The following is a 21319-nucleotide window of genomic DNA, read 5'->3' as shown; positions in this document are numbered from 1 at the left end:
TGTTGTTGTTACAGGCTTGGTAAGTTGAGTGAAGACGTGTGGAAGCAACACACAGAACGGAAAAAAAAAAAATTGCCGACAGGAAAGAAGCCCAGCGAAAGCTCTGCTCAGTGTACACCATGGACTTACGGACCATGAAAGTAGCTCCATTTTAAGTGCAAGTGCAGTGTATTATAAAACAAAGTCAGCTGTTCATAACTTTACAATGTATAGTTTAGAAAGTCGTGATGCAGTACGTTACTGGTTCGATGAAACGCAAGGTGATTTGGTTGCATTGTTTTGCCCCATGCATAGTGGTCACCCTATCCAGAACTATTAAGGAAAATCTCGTTCAAGTCGTTCTGTATTCTGACAACTGCACTTATCAGAACAGGAATGTGATATCAAATGCTCTTATAAGATTAGCAATTGGTACTGGAGTACCATTACACAAAAGTTTTAGGAGAAAGGCCATACTCAGATGGAATGTGACTCAGTTCATAGTTACAATTAGTGCAAGCTTGAAGGGCGTAAAGTTACACTTCCTAGCCAACATGCTATGATATCTAAAGAAGCAAGAAAGAAGCCACAGCCATGTGAAGTCCATTATCTAGATTATTCCTTTTTAATCAACTACGCAGAGAAAAGTCGTGCTATTCATCCGTGTCCTCTGTGGCTCAGATGGATAGAGTGTCTGCCATGTAATCAGGAGATCCCGGGTTCGAGTCCCTGTCGGGGCACACATTTTCAGCTGTCCCCATCAAGGTATGTCAACACCACCTGACGGCAGCTGAGAGTTTCAATTAATTATCATTCATTTGTTAAAACTACCCCAAACACCCTAGCTTTATAACTGGAGACTATGCTGCTGCCTAATGCAAATACACACAAGAAATATATATTTACCAGCAATGCTTCCTTGTCTTGCTTGAGTTTCCACTGCCTTACTGGATCAGGATCATATCCTCTTGATTTTAGTTCATCAATAATCACTTTCTTCTTCTTGTTTTCAACAACCAGAACACCATCACATTTCTCCAAAATGAATCTCGCTTGGTTACTCAACCTCAAAGATTCTGCTTGCAGCATTCCTTCTAAATAGCCCTTGCGTTTTTCATAATAGATCAGTCTCAAATTGAAAAATTCTTTCAGGATTTGAGTAACTGAGTCGAATCTTCTGAGGCACTGCATGTCGTCAAATGCACACTGAAATAGTAACAAAACATGTCAGTTTCAGAGGCTACAGTTTTAGCATTTCCTATTATTTGACACACTACAGCACTTACCATGGAGGTAGTCATCATTGTAGTTTCCAGTTTGAAAAATTTGTGCAGCCCTTCCTGTTCTGCTTTCCGCAATTTTTCAGGATCAATTTTGACGACAAATCGCACTGTTGTATCAGTATTATACTCCTGAAAATGCCTGAAATACAATAATGCAGGCTGAAAATTATCCTCGCTGTTTATGACATTCGAGCGTACTCCGCCTTTAAGTCAGAAACAATCAAATCGAGAGATGGAGAGAGAGAGAGAGAGAGAGAGAGAGAGAGAGAGAGAGAGAGAGAGAGAGAGAGAGAGAGCTGTTAGACTACACAAACATTGTTCACATCAAAACTGTCTCCCATTTCAGTAGCAGTGGAATAGTGGATGACAGCACTAATTATCCACGTACAATACGTCTGTTCTAAATGCCAAGTCTGCTATTGCAACATGGCAGGTATTTCGTTGCCAGCAAATACCATCCTAAGACACGTTACAGTTTTAATACCAACAGTGGACATACTTAAGAGGAAGCCAGAAGAATCTGATGAAGTGGCATACATCTGAAAAGGTCATCATTGTGAGAGGGGTAATCATCAGGAGTCGAAGGCAACAACACACACGCGCACACACACACACACACACACACACACACACACACACACACACACACACACACACACTCTCTCTCTCTCTCTACAGGTGAGCTTGGAGTCTTTAATAGAGTTAAAATTTTGTCTGTAAAAAATTCTGGTGCTTCAGCAGGTCGAAGACAGGGTCTTCCAACACAGAGCACTTCAATGTGACCATTTCAGGTTTTTTAATGATTACCCACATGTTGTAGTGTATGTGAGTGGTATGGTGCAGTGCATTTTCACATAAATGAAAAGAAACTACCATTACTAGGCTGCTGAACTACCCCACACAGTTCATGAAATGCCTCTTCACTAACCTTGAGAGACTGTGTGGAGCACTATAGCTGCTGCCTGAAGCTTTTTTTTATATTTATGTATTTATTCTTTTTCACTGAAGGAAGGTGGGGACTCCTAACATTACACACACATGCTAGACTCAATCTTTCTGCCAGAATTGTGAAGACAACAAGTACACATGAGGTGTGCTTATTTTCAAAAGGGTGGTTCAACATCACCACACTGCAAATGCACCCATGGCAGTTGCAGGCAAGTTTTACATGGACACCCTATTTCTAGTTTTGGTGATTTACCATGGCCACCAAGATTATTAGAACATGCCTCACAACAACCCCCGAAAATTAATGGAATTGAAAGCTGTCATTAAAGAAGTAGGTTTGTTTGACCAACACCTGTTGACCCAAGCTATGAGAACTTCTGGAAGAGTTTAAAATTGTATTTGAGAGAACAGCTGCCACACACATGACAATGTCACACTTGACTGTATACATCAAGTAGAAGATCTTAATCCTCGACTTTGTATAAATAAGAAATTCTTCCAAAAATCAATAAACTGTTGTTCATTTGAAAACTGCCCTTTTCCTGTTGCCAAACGGCACTACATAAATTAGGTGAGGAAATATATAAAATATGGAGAAAAAGATGTACAGATTAAAGAAGACCACCAGCAAGAGAGAAATAGAAAGGCCCAAGTATGACTTAGGGTACGCTCTAAGGTGATCAAACTATTTGTGCTGGACTTCTGACACCTTAGCTCTAAATTAAGGTCAGCCGCTTTCTGCAACTTTTTATCTCTGTATATTTATCTGTCATTTTACATGATCCTGTTTATCACAGAACATGATGCAGCCAAATGTTAACCTCTAGAAACCAGCACCTTCATTAACTTTGTATTAAGTAGTTATTTTTAATCTTCTAAATGTTTGTAGGGTTGTAAATTGTTTCTATAATGAAGATGGTGTAAGCTGATCCTTCACAGCTGGGATCTGCGTTGTCAGCTTTCAACAGCTGAAGGCAAAAACAATAGCAGTCTCTAGAATCCAGTAACAATGAGGTGCTGTGACAGATACACCTGCAAAATCACACAATGTGACTGGTTGCAGTAGGCACACGAAGCTGCTGCATCCAGCCCACTGCAACTGTAAGGGATCATCTTACAGCAGCTCACCTATAGCAACAGCTTGGAGGAGGGCCCTTTATGAAGCCTCAATGAAGATTATGGGAATCTACTGTTGTACACACCATGCAGCTGTTAGCACCTTCTAGCTAATACTCTTCATTACCAGTTTGTGGGGAACAGACAGACAAGCAGATATTCAACCCGCATGATGTATTTAAGTCTGCAGTCATTTCTAATGGACAAGTCACACAAAGGCAGGTTGAGTGTTAAATGACTGACAAGAGGTCTCCAGTGACAAACACCAAGAGAATTGCAGTGTTGATCCCGTACTCAGGTTTGCCAGCACTTAAACCTGGCCAGACTGTGGTGAGAGTAGTTTTAGTTATGTTTAGCACTGTTCATGTGTGACACTGTACTACTGAGGTTCTGACAGCCTAGCGTACAACGAATAAGGATGTCCATCCTATGACGACATACACATTCTGGAGATGTTCATATTTCTATCATCCACATATAAGAATACTGGTTTAAATGGACAATGTGGACTAATACGCTTACTTACAGTAATCAAAAATCAATTCCTATATCTGGAGGGCTCAGAGTTGAAGTTAACAAAGCTCCTTTTTACTTTTTCTCAAGAGAACCTATCATTTACTTGGTGTAGTACTGAAGTAAGTCCATAGCTAAATTTTCATTAGCCAGATAGCTCTTTCTCTCAAAGGTAGTCAATTGTTTCCAGAGCTGTAGTGGACCAAATCCACATTAGCCTTGTTTTTACGATACAAATTCACAATGCATCATGCGTTATTAGCAAGTATTTGAGAGAGAACTTGTGAAACAAATGTACTTCTGTTTACAGACTATTACACAGGAAAAAAATCAAATCATCAAAATGACCCTAACTGATTAAACTAGATCGAGCACCTGACCTTAAAAATAGAAACTATAGATTAGAAGTAATTCTCCATGCTTTTCTAGCAATTTGCTGACATTCTTTAGTTGTTAGCTGTACTGTCATACTGCCAACGTTACACGATATTTTTACAACTTGATCCCGTCCCCTTGGCAAGTGCTATCTTTGACTTATCGTCAGGTGGAGTGTCCATAATTTGAACACTTCTACCTTCCCAAGCTATCTGCAGTCTGCTCCCACAGTTGTCCACAGAGTCTGACATTCCGAACATTATCTGCAGCTGCAGGCTCCAAAAGGAAAACCGTATCCACCAGTACACCCGACAACTTGAGAATGCACAGATAAAAAGTGCAGTAGCATTTGACAATTCACTCTTTCCTAAAGATGTTGAAGCTAGTATGACAGAACAATACATTTACATCCCAGATGATTTGATTAAAATTGCAATATCAGCACAGAGGAATAAAATTAAATTCACATTAGTTTTAATGTTCAGAAATTGATTTCTAAGCACTATATCTTTGGAAAACTTCCCAATAAAGTTACCACACAAAGACAAACATAAGCTGGCTGAGATTTCAATCAACTCTGTACTTCCTTTTGAGGGATTAATCTAGAAAAGAAGGGCAACGGCAGCTTTCGCAAGATCTAGAAAACATGCACTATGTTTTCTTGATCAGTCTAGAACATTAATGAGGGTGCAGAGTATAACCGCCATGGACAGGACTGACTTTTCATCAATTGTGACAATAGGTGAGCCATGAATGCAATTTTTTAATCTGGAAACAAAAAGCCTGTTCATTTAACCGAAACACACAATAGTTAGCACTGCCGAAAAAATTACTAGCAAGCACCAGTGGTGAAAAACTGATAAACTTTGTTGCTAAAGGCACTACGGTGACAGGTGCATCCTACCGAGACATTATGAAGAGCAACGTATCTTTAGCATTGCAAGGAAAAGCTGTGTGTGCGTGTGCCCTTTCACCAACACCAGTACACAACACTGCTGTTTCTTCATTACAGTAACTGAAATCATTACCCGTGCTGCCTATTTACCTAACAGGACTCTTGGTGACTTTTGGATGTTTCCGATGACGAAAGAGACACTCTTGAGTTGCACATTCACTAGCCGTGCTGCTAATGTTTCAGCAATTTTCCAGTGATTAAACGAGACTCCTGAAGATGCATTCACAGCGGCCACGGACTCATGGCATCGACATTGTGAAACATTTGTACATCTGCAGGGAGATTATGACGAGAAGTGACACTTGTTTCACAGTCTGTGTGTGATTAGTTTGTGAGGAAAAAATCTGAGGTGTTATAACTTACATGCACCTTATAAAGCCAATACTGACAGTAAGACCAATTTCAAATACTTTCCTGTAAGTTTCAGTGGGAATGTGAACATGACATAGCTACATTTTATCCTCCAAGCTACAACTAACGAGTTATGGTGAGGATGATTACGTCCCGTACTCCGTTCCGAACATCTAAAAACTGAAAATTATTTAAATTGTATTGTTAAGCCAGCCAACTACTTTACCTTTTCAGTCAATATGCTCCGTGTCAATCAATGGTGTCTAGGCACCATAACACTGACTGATGAAAAGGCAGGAGGAGACAGTGTTACAGAAGCTGATAAATGACAGCAGATACCAATTACAGATAATGAGATTTTCCAATATAACAGTATGATAAAACCTACAGAATAATCATTCTTTGTGATAGTAACAAAGACAGACAATAACCCTAATCAGTAAGTTATACACTCCTGGAAATGGAAAAAAGAACACATTGACACCAGTGTGTCAGACCCACCATACTTGCTCCGGACACTGCGAGAGGGCTGTACAAGCAATGATCACACGCACGGCACAGCGGACACACCAGGAACCGCGCTGTTGGCCGTCGAATGGCGCTAGCTGCGCAGCATTTGTGCACCGCCGCCGTCAGTGTCAGCCAGTTTGCCGTGGCATACGGAGCTCCATCGCAGTCTTTAACACTGGTAGCATGCCGCGACAGCGTGGACGTGAACCGTATGTGCAGTTGACGGACTTTGAGCCAGGGCGTATAGTGGGCATGCGGGAGGCCGGGTGGACGTACCGCCGAATTGCTCAACACGTGGGGCGTGAGGTCTCCACAGTACATCGATGTTGTCGCCAGTGGTCGGCGGAAGGTGCACGTGCCCGTCGACCTGGGACCGGACCGCAGCGACGCCCGGATGCACGCCAAGACCGTAGGATCCTACGCAGTGCCGTAGGGGACCGCACCGCCACTTCCCAGCAAATTAGGGACACTGTTGCTCCTGGGGTATCGGCGAGGACCATTCGCAACCGTCTCCATGAAGCTGGGCTACGGTCCCGCACACCGTTAGGCCGTCTTCCGCTCACGCCCCAACATCGTGCAGCCCGCCTCCAGTGGTGTCGCGACAGGCGTGAATGGAGGGACGAATGGAGACGTGTCGTCTTCAGCGATGAGTGTCGCTTCTGCCTTGGTGCCAGTGTTGGTCGTATGCGTGTTTGGCGCCGTGCAGGTGAGCGCCACAATCAGGACTGCATACGACCCAGGCACACAGGGCCAACACCCGGCATCATGGTGTGGGGAGCGATCTCCTACACTGGCCGCACACCACTGGTGATCGTCGAGGGGACACTGAATAGTGCACGGTACATCCAAACCGTCATCGAACCCATCGTTCTACCATTCCTAGACCAGCAAGGGAACTTGCTGTTCCAACAGGACAATGCACGTCCGCATGTATCCCGTGCCACCCAACGTGCTCTAGAAGGTGTAAGTCAACTACCCTGGCCAGCAAGATCTCCGGATCTGTCCCCCATTGAGCATGTTTGGGACTGGATGAAGCGTCGTCTCACGCGGTCTGCACGTCCAGCACGAACGCTGGTCCAACTGAGGCGCCAGGTGGAAATGGCATGGCAAGCCGTTCCACAGGACTACATCCAGCATCTCTACGATCGTCTCCATGGGAGAATAGCAGCCTGCATTGCTGCGAAAGGTGGATATACACTGTACTAGTGCCGACATTGTGCATGCTTTGTTGCCTGTGTCTATGTGCCTGTGGTTCTGTCAGTGTGATCATGTGATGTATCTGACCCCAGGAATGTGTCAATAAAGTTTCCCCTTCCTGGGACAATGAATTCACGGTGCTCTTATTTCAATTTCCAGGAGTGTATTATGAGAAATTCTAATAATAGAGAGGCATAACACAATAAAACAAGCAACAAATCAGGCATCTTAGACGAAGATTATATGAATGCAACCTGAAACAGCAATTACTAAGAGCAAAACTAATAAAAACAACACAAGATGTTGCAGATACGATGGGAAGTCAAAGTCTTAATTATTACCAGCTAGAAAAAAAGAATGAAGTTACATAATTAATTTTTTTGTACAAATAGTTATCAAGTGTAAGTTAGTGAACAATCATTTGGTCCATAGTGCTGCCTAGAGGTTACAAAAATACAATCAAAAGGCTAGGCAACTAATGTTTCATGCTGGCCAGTTAGCCATGGTCAAAACTCATCCTGGAGTTCAAAAATCAATAAAGAAACTAGAAATATATATCATCAGAACTCTAATAATAAGAGAAATACCACATCCAAAGGCCTAACATCAAAGAACCCTGTTATAGGAATCATTGAAGAATGTTAATAGTTATGCCTGTACACTTGTGGAAATAATTGTCTCAAGCACAGCCAAATTAACAAGAAAAATCTTTCAAAGGCAGAGATAAGACTGCAAAATCAGAAACGCCTTTGCATTTAGCTTCTATGGTGAACAAGCCAACAAGAGCACAAAGTGTCACAAGTGAAGGTTGTAACCTAACAGAGCAAGACTCCCACACTGTAGTATACAAAACACACTCTTTAATAAAAATTCCAATACAATAACTTTGTTATGTACTTACACATTTAATCATTGTACATTAACATTATATATAATATATTTGATCTACAGGATGAAGTATTTTAATAAAATGGAATAAGATGATGAAACTATGATCAAGATACTAATAGTTTTAATATTACTGGTCTTTAGCAAGTATTTAAATACTTTTCTACAAGAAATTGATTAAGCTGTAGCATCACTATTACATGGAATTAAAATACTTATTTTTAGCAAAAACTTATATTTTTAAATATTAGTTGTTAAAGAGGTTTACTTTATAAAATTCAGCAAATGACTGCTTTGCAATCCACAAAGCAACTGATTGAAAATTTATTTTCTGTTATCTATGTTGTCACATGTGAAATTATGTATACAAAACTTTGACTGTAGATTATGCAAAATTGTAATAAAACTGAAAATACCAAAAATTGCCAACGAACTATTTAAGGGCTGATGCTAGGCCAAAGCAATTAGTAGTTGTGAGTTGTTTTCAGGCTGTTGTCAAGGTATAAGTGTTGATTTATAAAGTTGTAATGAAGATATCTACAGTGAAAAATTTCCAAGAAATGAAAAACAGCGTTAAATTTGGTTGTCAGAGGACTGTTTGTGTAAAATTAAAACTCGTGACCATATAAAAAACTCTAAAGAAAAGTAACCACACTGTTTCTGCAGTGAACAAAAACGATGTGCTGATTTGACAAATAATTGTTATCTTCTGTCATTAAGGTAAGTATTCTAATCCCAATAAATGATTTCATACTCCAAAAAATTTTATCATTTGCAACAATTTCTGTAAATTAATGGATAGATTGCAATTACTGACCTACAACTTTTAATCTGTTTATGTCTTAACTAGGAACTACGGTGTTTCAAGGTTCAAAGATAGACATAAAACAGCAGCAACAACAGTTGGCAAGAAGGGGGAAGCTTCCCCAACTGACCTGACCAGAGCCTGTGGAATTACTAGACAACACGCACAAAACTAACTGACAACTTGAAAGCTTTCGATTGACTGAAATTTCAAATGACTGGTGTTTGGATAATTGATGCCCTATATTATTTTCTGCCTCTCCCCAGCACTGCACGCTGCTGACGTATTGTGATGGCCCTAACCATGTGGTGGCTGCTATGGGTTACTGTGTGTTCAATATGATTGCAACTTCCCTCATCTACTGAATCAACGTGTATACGTGGACAAAAAAATTTCAGTTTTTCCCAGGAGCAGAAACACTATCCCAGGATTTAAAAAACAGTTTTTCCCTCAGAGCAGTAAAACTTAAATTTTTTGAATAGTGAAAGTTTTATAAATCAGCATGTAACTACCCAGCACTTTAGGAAATGAAACCCAACAAAAAACAATGCATTTCAGAAACATCTTCCATGCACAACAACATTTACAGTGCCTAATTTGGTATTACCAAAGCATGAACACAGATTTCATCAAATACAGATTGGTACCCTCCAAAGCATTGAAATCTAGACTGCCGTTTGCTTTTGTCAGCCAGTCATAGCTTGTGCCACCTGAACTCCCCAGCTATCGACAGCACATATGAAGAGCTTAGGACACACGATGATGTGAGCAATAGCAACATCGCTGTCAAGTAGCACAAGCGCACAAGTAGGAAAAGTTAATGGTTTAAATTAATATACAGTAAAACTTGCTCAAAACGGGATCGCCTGGGGCTAAAATAATTTTCCAAATTTGACAGGTTTCCAGACTACAAAAAACTCACTGGGGTACGTAAAACTTGTCAGGTATCTTGCACAAAAGTACAGTAAAAAAATTTTAATTATGCATATACTGTACTTAGGTACCTTCACTCCAACACAGCATATTTTCATTCACTGTAAATTGAACAAATACACTAATTGATAAATAACACAGCATTTCTATATTTTTACTCAGCAACTTTTTGCACCATACAATACTTCCAACTAATTGGGAGAACTTGTGTGTGCTGCAAATTTCATAACATTGTTTATGCATGCCAGATGTTGAAAATACCACTACAGTTGTAAAGTTCTTTTATTATCACTATCACATGACCTCTTTCAGGCTCTTATACGCCCATCTTCAGGTGTCACACTGAAAATAGCAAGAGACAGGAGATACTTTTTGCACGTAGCAATGTACATAAAAAACAAAATTTCTTACAAAATTTTAAAAATTCATTTCGAAACCACAGGTCGGGCTAGGTGCTGTGAAATCTATGTTAACGCAAAAGTGACATCAGGTGATGACTGCCTGTGTAGAGAAATATACAAAGAATATCACGACACTTGCACTTTGTATAGTGACTTCCCTGTCAACAGATGGCAGCACTTTTGCCACTGCTCCATGCTCTGCACTCATTGGTAGCACATTGCGCCTCATACATGTCCACTGCGGCGCTCAGGGATCACAGCACTAAGTGGAAGTGTCCTGGTATTCTTTGTATATTTCTTGACACATGCCGTCGTCTGTAGCACTGTCTGGTGTCACTTTCGCATTAACATAGGTTTCGTAGCACCTTACACGACCGGCAGTTTTGAAATGTTTTTAAAAAACTTTTATAAGAATTTTTTTGTTTTTATGTGTATTGCTACGTGTAAAAAGTATCTTCCGCCTCTTGCTATTTTCAGTTCGACACCTGAAGATGGCAAGTAAGAGCCCAAAACTAGTCATGTGAAAATAAAAACTTTACAACTGCAGTGGTATTTTCAACACTGCAGTGGTATTTTCAACATCTGGTTTAATGCTCAGTTGCGAATGTTCCTCCAACAGTATTGTTTATGCATGCAATGGCTTTTCAGGCGTATTAATTTTTCTAGGGACATCATTTTCTTCCTCCTTTTCCTCCTCCTGCTCTTCTATTTCTTCTTCACCATCCTCTCTCTTGTGGATTTCTATCAAATCTGTTGCTAAGGCAAAAGTGGAGTGAATTGACAAAGTCATCATTTCAAATGTAATCATCTGCACTACATGAAATGTTTTGCATTTGCTTTCATTCAGTAATGGCTGCGATATTTTCCTGAACTTCAATGGCCACAGAAGTGTCTTGTTCTTGAACCCCAAACCCAGCTTTGTTGAAGCACTTTGTGACAGTTTTCGGTTTGATTTCCTTTACTGCCACACCAATCCAATTTACAGCATCCAGGACAGAAACTGAAGTGCAAGAGCAAACACACTTTCGGCTTCTTCACCAAGAAGAATGTGAGATTGCATCAGTAATCGCCTATAATGACACTTGACTGTGTAAATAACCCCCTGATCCATGGGTTGTGTGAGGCTGGATAAACCTGGAAGGAACCAAGTCAATTTAACATTTGATAATGTTACTTTCGGGTGGCAGGTTGCACTGTGTAGGAAAAAGAGAACTTTGCAATTTCCTTTCTTCATTCTGGCATTGAAAGAGCCCAGCCATTCTTCCATAAGACCACTCACCATGAATGCTTTTTTATTGCTTTGCATTATGACTGCAAGCTTAATTACACCTATGTTTTTGAAACTACACAGTTTTGCCACCATTCCAATCGCCAGTTACTTCTCCATTTCACCAAACATGTTTCCACACAACAGTACTACGAGTCTTTCCTTGAATATTTTTCCACTGGTGCACTTTTCACTTCGAATTGCTAGCGATTTTGAAGGCAGAGCGCAATGAAACAGTCCTGTTTCTTTGGAATTTAACATGTATTTCGGGTCATAATTTACAATTAAGTTGGACAAGTATTGTCTTCCATTCTGTTGCTACACTTTCCTGCACATCCTTAGCTTCCCCACACACTCCATTCCACACGATGATGTGCCTAGCTTTGAAACTGTCCAGCCATCCTGTGGATGCCTTACACTTTGTAATTCCAAGCTCTTTAGCGACTTTCAGAGCCTCACTCTGCAACATGGGTCCAGATAAAGGTAAGTTTTTTTGCCCAAGCATTTATGAACCATCCCACACTATTTTGTTAATATCTTCATTTCCAGTCTTTTCCGCTTTTCTTTTCATCTGCTCGTTCCCTTTCCTCTATTCATCCCAAATATCCCTGTTTCTCAAAGCCTCATAAATGTGTGTTTTACTGCATTTGAAACCCAACATAATTTCGTGCAGAGAGAGTGTCTCATTCATCTCAATTACATTAACCTTTTCGTTAAGTGTTAAGGACAATACTGTTTGACATCAGGTTACCATCTCTCTTTAAGTGCTACTAGTCAACTGAAACTGGCAGAAAATAATGACATTGCCAGGTAAAACCACTGTTTAACAGAACAATACCCACCTCTGACTGTGCACATTACAGCAGAGTGATGGTAGATACACAACAGTCTTCCTCTATGTGCCTCAGTAATGAGGAAAACAAGAAAGCTGACAAACAGAGCGCTGACGAACGAACCATTTCCATTGACGTAAAGTATCGACACTGAGCCCAACCTATTCATTGTTGCACAGAAAGGGGCAGTTTTATGTCTGCCCCAGCAACGCCGCTCAGGACCTCTTCTTGGCTTTGCGCCACGTAACAAGAGGCGTTAAATGTAATGTCCTCGTAGAGTCGTGAATAACTAACTGTAATACAGTAGTACTGTACAGGCTCCTTTCCACATTATACAATCAATTATCTACATCTACATCTATACTCCGCGAGCCACCTTACGGTGTGTGGCGGAGGGTACTTATTGTACCACTATCTGATCCCCCCTTCCCTGTTCCATTCACGAATTGTGCGTGGGAAGAACGACTGCTTGTAAGTCTCCGTATTTGCTCTAATTTCTCGGATCTTTTCGTTGTGATCATTACGCGAGATATATGCGGGCGGTAGTAATATGTTGCCCATCTCTTCCCGGAATGTGCTCTCTCGTAATTTCGATAATAAACCTCTCCGTATTGCGTAACGCCTTTCTTGAAGTGTCCGCCACTGGAGCTTGTTCAGCATCTCCGTAACGCTCTCGCGCTGACTAAATGTCCCCATGACGAATCGCGCTGCTTTTCGCTGGATCATGTCTATCTCTTCTATTAATCCAACCTGGTAAGGGTCCCATACTGATGAGCAATACTCAAGAATCGGACGAACAAGCGTTTTGTAAGCTACTTCTTTCGTCGATGAGTCACATTTTCTTAGAATTCTTCCTACGAATCTCAACCTGGCGCCTGCTTTTCCCACTATTTGTTTTATGTGATCATTCCACTTCAGATCGCTCCGGATAGTAACTCCTAAGTATTTTACGGTCGTTACCGCTTCCAATGATTTACCACCTATGGCATAATCTACTGGAATGGATTTCTGCCCCTATGTATGCGCATTATATTACATTTATCTACGTTTACGGAAAGCTGCCAGCTGTCGCACCATGCATTAATCCTCTGCAGGTCCTCCTGGAGTACGTACGAGTCTTCTGATGTTGCTACTTTCTTGTAGACAACCGTGTCATCTGCAAATAGCCTCACGGAGCTACCGATGTTGTCAACTAAGTCATTTATGTATATTGTAAACAATAAAGGTCCTATCACGCTTCCCTGGGGTACTTCCGAAATTACCTCTACATCTGCAGATTTTGAACCGTTAAGAACGACATGTTGTGTTCTTTCTTCTAGGAAATCCTGAATCCAATCACAAACCTGGTCCGATATTCCGTAAGCTTGTATTTTTTTCACTAAACATAAGTGCGGAACCGTATCAAATGCCTTCCTGAAGTCCAGGAATACGGCATCAATCTGCTCGCCAGTGTCTACGGCACTGTGAATTTCTTGGGCAAATAGGGCGAGCTGAGTTTCACATGATCTCTGTTTGCGGAATCCATGTTGGTTATGATGAAGGAGATTTGTATTATCTAAGAACGTCATAATACGAGAACACAAAACATGTTCCATTATTCTACAACAGATTGACGTAAGCGAAATAGGCCTATAATTATTCGCATCTGATTTATGACCCTTCTTGAAAATGGGAACGACCTGCGCTTTCTTCCAGTCGCTAGGTACTTTACGTTCTTCCAGCGATCTACGATAAATTGCTGATAGAAAGGGGGCAAGTTCTTTAGCATAATCACTGTAGAATCTTAAGGGTATCTCGTCTGGTCCGGATGCTTTTCCGCTACTAAGTGATAGCAGTTGTTTTTCAATTCCGATATCGTTTATTTCAATATTTTCCATTTTGGCGTCCGTGCGACGGCTGAAGTCAGGGACCGTGTTACGATTTTCCGCAGTGAAACAGTTTCGGAACACTGAATTCAGTATTTCTGCCTTTCTTCGGTCGTCCTCTGTTTCGGTGCCATCGTGGTCAACGAGTGACTGAATAGGGGATTTAGATCCGCTTACCGATTTTACATATGACCAAAACTTTTTAGGGTTCTTGTTTAGATTGTTTGCCAATGTTTTATGTTCGAATTCGTTGAATGCTTCTCATTAAGTATGTTCTAAGATTTGCTTTCTATTTCCACATTAGGCATGTTCAACTCTGTAAAAAAAAAAAAAAATCAGCACATAAAAGTGCACTGAATGCATCGGAACTGAAATACTGGTACAGTTTGGGCGGATTTCCAAATACACGTGCTGATTTGAGCAAGTTTTACTGTACATACATTATTGCTACAAGAGAAGTTAAGCTCTCACACGCAATACTGGTGGTCAAACATATTAGCCCAAAAAGCACATGAAGTCAAAATGCAGAAAGCATATGGGAAAATTGCTAACATCTACAACGAAATGTGCACGAATATCAAACAAAAAATTTGACACTATGCAACTGTCATCAAACCTGAAACACTGTAGGCAAGAGATACCCTAAAACTCAATTACAAAGGGGATCTAAACAACATCAAAAAAGTTGAAAGGAAAATCATTTGCAAAATCCTGGTTCCAAAGGTCACACACGAATATCAGCTACATTCGAACACGATAACGGAAAAATTGACACAACATGAGACTGAGTGACAACAGATTAACAAAAATAATTCTAACGTACTCACAGAAACTAAAAACAACAACAGTCTGGATCAAACTGATCTCAAAATATTCAGAAGATCCACTGCTGGGAAGTTGCACCAGAAGAACAACCCAGAAGATCTACTGGAAAACGGACTGAAAAACATCGAGCTTAACATAGTGAGAGGATGAAACAAGAAAAATAGCAACCACAGATTCACTTTATGTGATTCTCTATGGGTCTAAACAATATAAATAAATGAATAAATATATCTAAAAAGAAAGATGATGCAACTTACCAAACGAAAGCGCTGGCATGTTGATAGACACACAAACACACACACAAAATTCAAGCTTTCGCAACCAACGGTTGCTTCATCAGGAAAGAGGGAAGGAGAAGGAAAGACGAAAGGATGTGGGTTTTAAGGGAGAGGGTAAGTAGTCATTCCAATCCCGGGAGCGGAAAGACTTACCTTAGGGGGAAAAAAGGACAGGTATACACTCGCGCGCTCGCGCACACACACACACACACACACACACACATATCCATCCGCACATACAAAGCCACAAGCAGACATTTGACAAATTGACAAATGTCTGCTTGTGTCTGCGTACGTGCGGATGGATATATATGTGTGTGTGTGTGTGTGTGTGTGTGTGTGTGTGTGTGTGCGCGCGCGGGGGGGGGGGGGGGGGGGGGGGGGCGAGAGTGTATACCTGTCCTTTTTTCCCCCCCTAAGGTAAGTCTTTCCGCTCCCAGGATTGGAATGACTCCTTACCCTCTCCCTTAAAACCCACATCCTTTCGCCTTTCCCTCTCCTTCCCTCTTTCCTGACGAAGCAACCATTGGTTGCGAAAGCTTGAATTTTGTGTGTATGTTTGTTTGCGTTTGTGTGTATCAGCATGCCAGCGCTTTCGTTTGGTAAGTTGCATCATCGTTCTTTTTAGATATATTTTTCCCACGTGGAATGTTTCCCTCTATTATATTAAATAAATAAATAAATATAGCAAGAGATGCTGGACATAAGGAGAAACAATTACAGCTGTACAGCAGAGTGGTGGTCAGAGGAAAGAGATGGCAACTAAAGAGAAGAGGAACACATTCAGTCTGGTTGAATAATGAATGGGAAGCAACAAGAACTATCTACAAGGAAAAGAATGAACAGATGAAAAAATAAGGATAGGAAATAAAGAAGCATGGGAGTCAGAGGAAAGAGGTGGCAACTAAAGATAAGACAAACACATTCAGTCTGATTGAATAATGAATGGGAAGCAACAGGAACTATCTACAAGGAAAAGAATGAATAGATGGAAAAAAATAAGGATAGCAAAAAATGAAGCATGGGACAGGACATGTGGCAATGTCAATAGCAAACTAGGATTTGAGAGAGCAAAAGAAACACCGTCAGTATTAAAAGGGCTATATACACAAAAGCTGCTAGAACTATTGAGGATTTTATGTTATAGACACATGAGAAATTTTGGGAAAATAACTAAAAAACAAGCTGGAAATGAATTTTAAAACTAAGGAAGTACAATGTGACTTCACAGCTGGTAGATCATGTGCAGACAATATTTTCACATTAGGAGATATCTCAGAAACATAGGGAAAAAATAAAACATAGGATTAATTTTCAGGGATTTAGAAAAGCACACGAAAATGTCTCGAGAAAACTACTTTGGGGAGCATTACACATTGCAAATGAAGAGCCCTTTAAAACAAACAAGAAATATACAAAGGTAACACATGCCAAGTGAAAACTGGTAATACACTTTCACAGAAATTTAGATCAAGGTTGCCCCATGCCACCAACATTATTTAAAATCCATAAAGACACTAGTCCCAAGATGTTTCGTACGTGCAATGGGATGAGTCTATAAATTAAAGATGGAGTTTGTTTACATCACCTACTATTTGCTGATGATTTAGTTATAGCACAAGACAGGGAGGAAGCAAATTCTATATGTAATCAGTTAGCAATGGAATACAGAAAACGAATTGACAATTATGAGAAAAAAAGAATACCTCACTTATGATCTAAATGACCTACACAGAGGAAAGAGAATTAAGAAGGTCAGTACTTTCTGTCATTTGGGATTAATTTTAGAGATGGAGGAAAAATCAGGTAGAAAATAATAAAAGAATTAGCAGTGGAAGGAAGGTCATTGGGATGACCAACTCAATTTTAAGGAGAAGAAATGTAATAAACCGAATCAAAATAATCTTATATAAATATATCTAAAAACACAGATGATGTGACTTACCGAACGAAAGTGCTGGCAGGTCGATAGACACATAAACAAACACAAACATACACATGAAATTCAAGCTTTCGCAACAAACTGTTGCCTCATCAGGAAAGAGGGAAGGAGAGGGAAAGACGAAAGGATGTGAGTTTTAAGGGAGAGGGTAAGGAGTCATTCCAATCCCGGCAGCGGAAAGGTAAGTCTTTCCGCAGTTTTTGAGTATGGTTTCAGAGGTCTCAGGATGTTGGAGAAAACATGGAATGCAGCTGAAGTAGTAGTTACCTGCAGGTTAAGCATCCCATAACTCCACTTCAGTTTGCTGTAGAACCCAATGCAGTATGAAGTCTAGAATGCTTTTAGAGTATCCAAGGATTTTATATTGTTAGTAATTTCTCTTTGAAATGAACTCTGAGTAAAATGTGAACCGTTTGGTTAATGTCTGGAGATACTCAGCCTGAAATAGTTTCAGGTAAAATCTGGTTGCAATAACAAGCCTGAACACTATCTTCTTATTGTAATTAGCAGAGGAATTGACAGAAGTCGTAAGGTCTGTTTTTGATAGGTAGCAGAACAAGTTGAGAATGATGCTGCCATCTCATTATTTGATATTTACGAGTGTCAAAGCCACACAAGTTAATTACCTGAAAGAAAATATTTATTGAAATTGGATTGCACTGAAACATGGCCAAGGAGAATGGCAGACACACTTAAGGGTTAGCTAGAGTGCAGGTTGTGAGGGCATCGTCTTCTGCAACTTTGAACAGCTCATCATCTGAAAGTGAGTCACAGCTTCACACCTTCTCCCAGGTCAGGGACACCAGAGCGCAAATAAAATAGCTATGATAATGTGGAAGAGGGGTGAGGAGGGCAGAGCTGTTGGCACATAACCAGCTACTTTTCAACAACGCTCTGCCATACCTGCAGAATGCACAACACACTGAGCACATGTTATCACAGAAAACTTCCATCAGCTGGAAACTGGCCCCTACTACTACACTTGTTGAAACATCAATTGAAATGTTATTTTAATCCAAGTACAGCATTAAATCTTTAACAGCAACCTCCTTGGAGTTGGGAAGAATTTATTGTCAGTCAAGATTCCCTAGTAGAGATTAACTGAAAGATTATTGGTGATAAGTATAAGGTTCCAATTCTGAGCATCAGCCCCTACACATTTACATTCCTATGAAGATTTGTATTAAGGCATACACCACTGTATATTCATTCGGCCCACAAACATTTCTTGAACAGCAACTATTACTATCATACAAACGGAATATATAACTTTCTTACAGTAAATTGATTTACTTACACTATCTGTTGGGGTACCTTTTCAGTACCTCCCATCATGGGCTCGAGCACATTTTCTTTGTATGTCTGCGTCCATACACCAATTGGTAACTCTGTTATTTCCACTTTATCCTCTCCTAAGACTGATATCTCACCATACACAGCATATCTGTTATCAGCAAAAGGCTCAATGACTCCTTTGTAGTTCTTATACCATGGAATCTGAAACAGTGTTTTAATATCAGAACATGTTTAGGCAATCTTAAGTCACTAGTTCATTCCACACATTTCACAGATACTGGTACTGGTGTCTCAATTCAATAACACCACTTTTTTTGGTGTGTGTGTGTGTGTGTGTGTGTGTGTGTGTGTGTGTGTGTGTGTGTGTGTGTGTGTGTCTGAAGCAGCAAAGAAACTTAGATAAACTCACTCTGATACAAATACAAGGAGTTACCATGACTGTATAAAACCTAACAACCTGTTTTGTTATGCGAAATATTTAGAGAAAGCCTTCTTGGTTACCCAGGCCTGCCAACCCAAAGTTTGGTACAGATTTATTGATGACATCTTCATGATCTGGACTCACAGTGAAGAAGAACTCCAGAATTTCCTCTCCAACCTCAACTACTTTGGTCCCATCAGATTCACCTGGTCCTACTCCAAATCCCATGCCACTTTCCTTGACGTTGACCTCCATCTGTTCAATGGCCAGCTTCACACATCCGTCCACATCAAACCCACCAACAAGCAACAGTACCTCGATTATGACAGCTGCCACCCATTCCATATCAAACGATCCATTCCCAACAACCTGGGCCTTCGTGGCAAACGAATCTGCTCCAGTCCTGAATCCCTGAACCATTACACCAACAACCTGAAAACAGCTTTCGCATCCCGCAACAACCCTCCCGACCTGGTACAGAAGCAAATAGCTAGAGCCACTTCCTCATCACCTCAAACCCCGAACCTTCCACAGAAGAACCCCAAAAGTGCCCCACTTTTGACAGGATACTTTCCAGGACTGGATCAGACTCTGGATGTGGCTCTCCAGCAGGGATACGACTTCCTCAAATCCTGCCCTGAAATGAGATCCATCCTTCATGAAATCCTCCCCACTCCACCAAGAGTGTCTTTCTGCCATCCACCTAACCTTCGTAACCTCTTGGTTCATCCCTATGAAATCCCCAAACAATCTTCCCTACCCTCTGGCTCCTACCCTTGTAACTGCCCCCAGTGTAAAACCTGTCCCATGCACCCTCCCACCATCACATACTCCAGTCCTGTAGCCCGGAAGATGTACACGATCAAAGGCAGAGCCACGTGTGAAAGCACCCAAGTGATTTACCAACTTACATGCCTACACTGTGAAGCCTTCTATGTGGGAATGACAAGCAACAAACTGTCCATTCACATGAACGGACACAGGCAGACAGTGTTTGTTGGTAATGAGTATCACCTTGTGGCTAAACATGCCTTGGTGCACAGCCAGCACATCTTGGCACAGCCTCGTTCCCTGTCAGACTGATGTGACCAGGAACCCACTATCATCACAATGTCTCCAAGAGTGAGCAAGTGACAGCTTTCCTTGACCTGTTGCACTAAGGGATGGACGGTGTGCAGCTGACAGAGGCTTTTAAGGGCATACAGAGCCTGAGCAGATGACAATTGAAAAGCCTGTGTTGCCGGATGATGTATTGCGTGGCCAGATACTGGGCAAAGAGCTCTGCCGAGCAGTGTGCCGGAAGCCAATATCAAAAAACATCAACGCCAATGATGAAGGCACACTTGACACCACAGTCAGTATGAGAACCATCAGCATACACAAAGGTACTGCCGAGAAATTCCATGTGAAGGTCATGAAACTGAATCCGATAAGAGCGAGGCTGGAGTACTGTCCTCTGAAACCGAATGAAGGCCAAGGTGAACAACAACACATGAAGCTACAGTAGTGAAGGGTTCACACCCACCAGAAAGTTGCAGGTAGCATGAAGTTTAGTTGCCGGCACAAGAACCAAAAGCAAACTCCAGGAGGTAACAGAAGAGGGATGTGCCCCGTACTGGCAATGAAAGAAAGCATAGAAGTGGGCATAGGATGAGCGGCCACGCATGACAAACAGCATGCATATCTGCCGAGGAGAGAATCACAGCGGTAGGACAGCGGTAGTTCGGCAGCTTCTGCATACAGACTCTTAACTGGGCTAGTGTAAAAGTTGCCAGTAGCCAAATGGGCACCACGATGGTGGATAGTATTGAGACTGCATAAGAGGGATAGATGTGCAGATGCATAAACAAAGCACGCATAGTCTAGCTTTGAAAAGACAAGGGTCCGGTAAAATGGAAGAGGGTGGTTCGATCTGCACCCAAGGAAGTACCATAGACGACACACGGGACATTGAGTGACAGCATACAGTGGGCTGCCAGGTAAGACACGTAGGAGGACCAAGAGAATTTCCTATGAACAGGAGCCCAGGAATTTTGTAGTCTCAACAAATGGAAGAGCAACACACCCAAGACATGAACGCGGAAGAAACCAATTGCACCACCAGAAATTCATACAAATTGTTTTGTCAGTGGAAAAACAAAAGCCACTGTTGATGCTTCACGAGTGAAGATAATAGAGACATCGCTGCAGATGCTTTTCAATGAGAGAAGTCCATGGAGAACGGCAGTAGATGACAAAATCATCAACAAACTGGGAGCCAGAGATTCCCGGTGGGAGACAGGCCATTATAGGGTTAATGGCAATAGCAAAGACGACTCTCAGGACGGAATCCTGAGAC

The 21319-nt window shown here is 41.2% G+C and overlaps 1 protein-coding gene across 1 annotated transcript in view; it reads right to left on the bottom strand.

The window, feature by feature from the left end:
- LOC124589806 (DNA topoisomerase 2-like) overlaps positions 1–21319 on the bottom strand; it is a 147484-nt gene that overhangs the window by 65764 nt on the left and 60401 nt on the right. Inside the window, exons 16-18 of the mRNA XM_047131593.1 lie at positions 18562–18761; positions 1266–1401; positions 886–1185 (exon numbers count right to left, since the gene is read on the bottom strand). Of these exons, the coding sequence (XP_046987549.1) occupies positions 886–1185; positions 1266–1401; positions 18562–18761 (636 nt within the window). The remainder of the gene's footprint in view (positions 1–885; positions 1186–1265; positions 1402–18561; positions 18762–21319) is intronic.

This window comes from Schistocerca americana, unplaced genomic scaffold, assembly GCF_021461395.2.
Source record: "Schistocerca americana isolate TAMUIC-IGC-003095 unplaced genomic scaffold, iqSchAmer2.1 HiC_scaffold_73, whole genome shotgun sequence".
NCBI classification, from domain to species: domain Eukaryota; kingdom Metazoa; phylum Arthropoda; class Insecta; order Orthoptera; family Acrididae; genus Schistocerca; species Schistocerca americana.
Note: the sequence above shows the minus strand (reverse complement) of the source record. Positions and strands in the feature narration are given on the sequence as shown.